The sequence below is a fragment of the Tupaia chinensis genome, unplaced genomic scaffold (genome assembly GCF_000334495.1).
Source record: "Tupaia chinensis unplaced genomic scaffold, TupChi_1.0 Scaffold146140_1, whole genome shotgun sequence".
NCBI classification, from domain to species: domain Eukaryota; kingdom Metazoa; phylum Chordata; class Mammalia; order Scandentia; family Tupaiidae; genus Tupaia; species Tupaia belangeri.
Genome location: NW_006205995.1, coordinates 3,664,187 through 3,668,911, shown reverse-complemented (window position 1 = coordinate 3,668,911; position 4,725 = coordinate 3,664,187). Strand labels below are relative to the sequence as shown.

The window sequence follows — 4,725 nt, the reverse complement described above, 5'->3', positions numbered from 1 at the left end:
TAATAAAATATATTTATAATAAATATATAAACATATTAATCTTAATATATAAGCATAATATATAAATATTAAATTATTATATATGAAATATTATGTGCATTTATATATTGTATAAAATACATAATATATACATTATACATAAGTATATATAAAGTATTTGCTACATACATACACACACACACACACACACACACACAGAACTTGTATCTAAAATTGCACTACTAATAAGACAAGCAATCTAAATAAAAATGGCCAATATTTGAACAAACACTTCAGCAATGAAGATATACAGCTAACAAATAAACACACGGAATGATGTCATTATCATTAGTCACAAGAGAAATGAAAATAAAACCTTAACTAATACAATACATAAGTGAACCCCTGTCTCTCAGCAGTAACAAAAACCAACTCTAAATGGATCAAGGATCTAAACCTAAGACTTCAAACTACAAAACTACTGGTGGAAAACATAGTGTAAACTCTTGAAGAGTTTGGACTAGGCAAAGCTGCTTAAATAAGACCCCAAAGCACAGGCAATAATTTAAAAAATAGACAGGTGGGATTGCATCAGGTTAAAAAGATTTGGCACAGCAAAAAATGAACAAACAAACAAACAAACAAAAACAAAAACAAAACAAAACAAAAACATAAAAAAAAAACCCCAAATTGACAACCCCTGGAATGGGAGAATAGATTAGCAAACTATGCCTCAGATAAGGGACTGATAACCAGAATATACAAGGAACTCAAACAGCTCACCAAAGAAAAAATGATCAACCCAATTACAAGATGGGCAACTGAGTTGAACAGGTAACTCTCTAAGAAAGACATACAAACAGCCAAAAAGCATGTGAAAAAATGTTCAATATCATTTATCATGACTACAATGACTACATTTATCAAAACTACATGACTACATTTATCAAAACTACAATGAGATACATTTTATCCCAGTCAGAATGGCCAAGATTTAAAAAATAAATAAAGAGTGATAAGCACTGGTGAGGCTGTGGAGAAAAGAGAATGTACATTGTTGGTGTAAATTAGTACAACCACTGTAGAGAACAATATTGAGATTCCTCAAAGACCTACAAATAGAACTACCATATGTCCAACAATCCCACTCATACGTATCTACCAAAAGGATAGGAATGCACTCAGTCAGAAAACCACCTGCACATTCATTTTTTATTGCAGCATTATTCACAGTTGCTAAGTCATGAACCCAACCCAAATGTCCACAAACAGATGAATGGATTGAAAAAGTGTGGCACAGATACACTCAAAAATACTACACAACCATAAAAAAAAAATGAGACTTTAGCATTAGATAGAAAATGAATGAATATAGAAAGCTGACTGCTAAGTAAAGCAAGACAAACTACGAAAGAGGCATTGTATGTCCCCACTCAATATATACTGAATGTCTGCCCTCAATGGCATAAACTGAAAGGTCAGATGGTATAAAGGCACGGAGAGCAACTGTGGATACCAAAGACTGTGTGAGAGGATGGTGGGAAATGGGAGAGGGTGAGAAGGAGGGAATTAAGGGCAAAAAGAAAGAAGCGAAACATTTAAGGGACACAGTGGAAAATTATTTGTTGATAATAATATGTATGATAATATCATTGATTAACTATACAGTGTATTCAGGATGGGAAAATTCACTTTGGTATGCTGAAATGACACACAGTGATTGAATGTAAAAAATAATAAGTAAAAAGTAAAAGTAACAAAAACCAACAAAACAATACATAAGTCACAAGAATAGTAAAATTAGGTAAAAAAGACTATACAAGTATTAGTGAGAAAGTAGAGTAGGTATAACTTGTATACTGGTAGAAATGCACAATTTTGTATATGAGTTTGGTAATCTCTTAAAAAGCTATACATTATACAAAAATCCTGTGTTCATACAAAGACTTGTACATAAGTGTTCACAGCAGCTTTATTTATAAGAGCTAACTATTGAAAACATGGAAATGTTTATCAATAGGTGAATGAATAAACAAATTGTGCTATGTTCTATATGGACTATTACTCAGCTATCAAAAGAACAAACTATTAATGTATGCATAACATGAATGAATCTCAAAACAATTACGTGGAGTAAAAATTGCCAGTCAAAAATAGCATATACTCTATAATTCCATTTGAACAAAAATTCTTTTGAAAAAAATTCTAGAAAAGTGTAAACTAATTTATAGTGATACAAATAACATAAATGACTGGTGATTGAATGATAGGGAGGAATTACGCACACATAAAAGCAAGAGGAACTTTTGGGAGTGATACATATGTTTCCTATCTTGAGATATTTGATGATTTTATGGGTTTATACATACATCAAAACTAATCAACTTCCAGATTTTAAAATATATTCAATTTACTTTATATCATTTAGATATCACTAACACAAAAAAGCCCATGTAAGATTTGAAACAAGGTCATTACACTACATAACATTAGTCTGTTATCCATGTGGAATCTAACATATGCAACAAGAACACAAAAGACAAGGAAGGAATCCATTGATATTACTGCTCCAAGTTCCTTTATTTTAAGTTAAGTAAGACAATATTAACTGTAGGTAGAATTTGATATTGTAGGCATGCATTTTACTATCACTAACGTAGCCTTGAAAATTATAAAGCGGTGGCACAGGTGATATGGTACTACTGCAAAATACTAGAGCCATATAAGAGACCTGGGTTCAGATTCCAGGTTGACCTGAACACTCTAGGCATGCCCTTATGCATCCATCACTCTGGCTGGTCTGAAAGTTGGGGCAAGGATTGTGGCAAAGCAAGATCCTGTTGAAGATACCATTCTCCCCCTACCTCTATTTATCTCTATTGTTCTCTTTTTTTTTTACATGAAATAAAAGAAAAATAAACTTACTTGTCATTATGCGTTCTTGGCTGCTTGCAATCCTTTCCTTTACTGATTTTGAAGGTGCTTTCTTGCTACCATGTATAGATGTTGTGAAGAGTTCTTTTAGTTTCCAATGGGTCCAAAAACCTTTTTGAGGTTTTAAACCTGTTAATATAAAATATACATTTTTGCCAAAGAAATTTTCAAAGCATTTTTATAGCTATCATTCATCATCACACAAAAAAGTTCCATCTTTATTCATTTAAACACTGTAGTTAGATAAGTCATTTAACCACTCTAAACATCTGTATCCTCAGCAATAAAAATGACAATAGTATAAATTCCTTTGTGTACTTCATATGTTTGTTCTGAGGACTAAATGAAACATATGGTAAAATGCTCAGTAAATAAGAAAGTACAACAGAAATATAAGCTACTGTTATTATTATCACTATTACTATTGTTAAACTAAATCTGGTCTTAGTATGCGTTCATACATGAGTACTTATGTAATGAACAGCAATTTAATTTACTATATAAACTAACTAAAAGCCTAATACTCCTAATATAGGAGTATACTTTTGTACACTTTTGTAACACATAGTGGAGTTTCAGCCAAGCACAGTAACTAAACTTCAGACAATCTCAGGTAGCTCACTGATCAGACCACATTCAAAAGAGGCTAATGTTGAGCTATAATCAATCAAGCTGTCTCTGTGTTCCACTTTCTTTCTTTCTTTCTTTCTTTCTTTTTTTTTTAAGAGAGATTTTTTTCTATAGGCACATGCACTCACTATGGAGAGGAACAGAGACACAGAAAGCAAGAAATCATCCCCCGGGGGGATGGGCAACCACAATCCCTTCTCCTCTCTTTACCTCTTGTGATTCGGGGCACACATATACACACACCCAGCATGAGTTTCAAGCCTCTGGGTCCGAGACTCAAACGGTGGTAGACCATATGGGAGTACAACAATGTAACCATTATGCCAGCTGCTGGTCCCTCCACTTTCATTTTCTATCCATAAATGACATATCTGACCATGTTGCTGGGTGGAGCTCTCTGAACCTCTGCTGGTTACAAGGACTGCTAATTTGCAAGTTTGCTCAATTTAATTCTACTAAATTTAATTTGCCTAAAGCTTTGTGTTTTTTTCATTTTTAAAAAAACAAATTGGTGTCAGAAGTGGGATTCAAATTAGATCTCCAGCAAACCCTTGCTGAGTGATCACGAGAAGGTACCTGTCAGGATCTACTATACCACTGCATTCTCTTACAGTAGCCGAGGTCACAGGTGAGTAGGTGAGTTCTCTTTCAGACCCCAAACTTGTGTTTTGAATTCCCTAAGTTAATTTGAGAGTTTTTAAGGAAGATTGGGTTTGGAAGCTGTGACAGAAACAGGATTGGGTCCTGTAGGAATTCCTCAAGTGTCTGACCAGCTCATGATTATAATGTGTTTTGGTAAAGTCCTTTTAGGTTGATCCTGTTTGGAGACCTCTAAGCTTCATATTCCTGGATTCCATCTCTCAAGATTTGTAAAGTTTTTAGCTATTATTTATTTTTTTATTTTTAATTTTATTTCTTTTAAAATATATATTTATATTACATTTAATCACATATATCTTTATATTGTATAACATTTCTCTTCCCAGCACAATTACTATGCATATCAGTCAAGACAAAGATATTATTATACATATCATCAGCAAATATTTTCTTCAGATTATTATAATTATTATTATATTCTTATTTTTTAAACATTCAATCATTATACATACATCATTTGGCTTGTAAAAAGAATTTACCTAACATGAAATACTTCTCAGATCAGTCCAGTTGAGAATACTA

General features: G+C 32.7%; 1 protein-coding gene across 2 annotated transcripts in view; it reads right to left on the bottom strand.

Moving 5' to 3' along the window:
* FAM227B (family with sequence similarity 227 member B) overlaps positions 1–4,725 on the bottom strand; it is a 207,039-nt gene that overhangs the window by 153,404 nt on the left and 48,910 nt on the right. For both annotated transcript variants that reach the window (XM_006168774.2, XM_006168775.2), the window contains exon 11: positions 2,905–3,042. In XM_006168774.2, the coding sequence (XP_006168836.1) occupies positions 2,905–3,042 (138 nt within the window). The remainder of the gene's footprint in view (positions 1–2,904; positions 3,043–4,725) is intronic.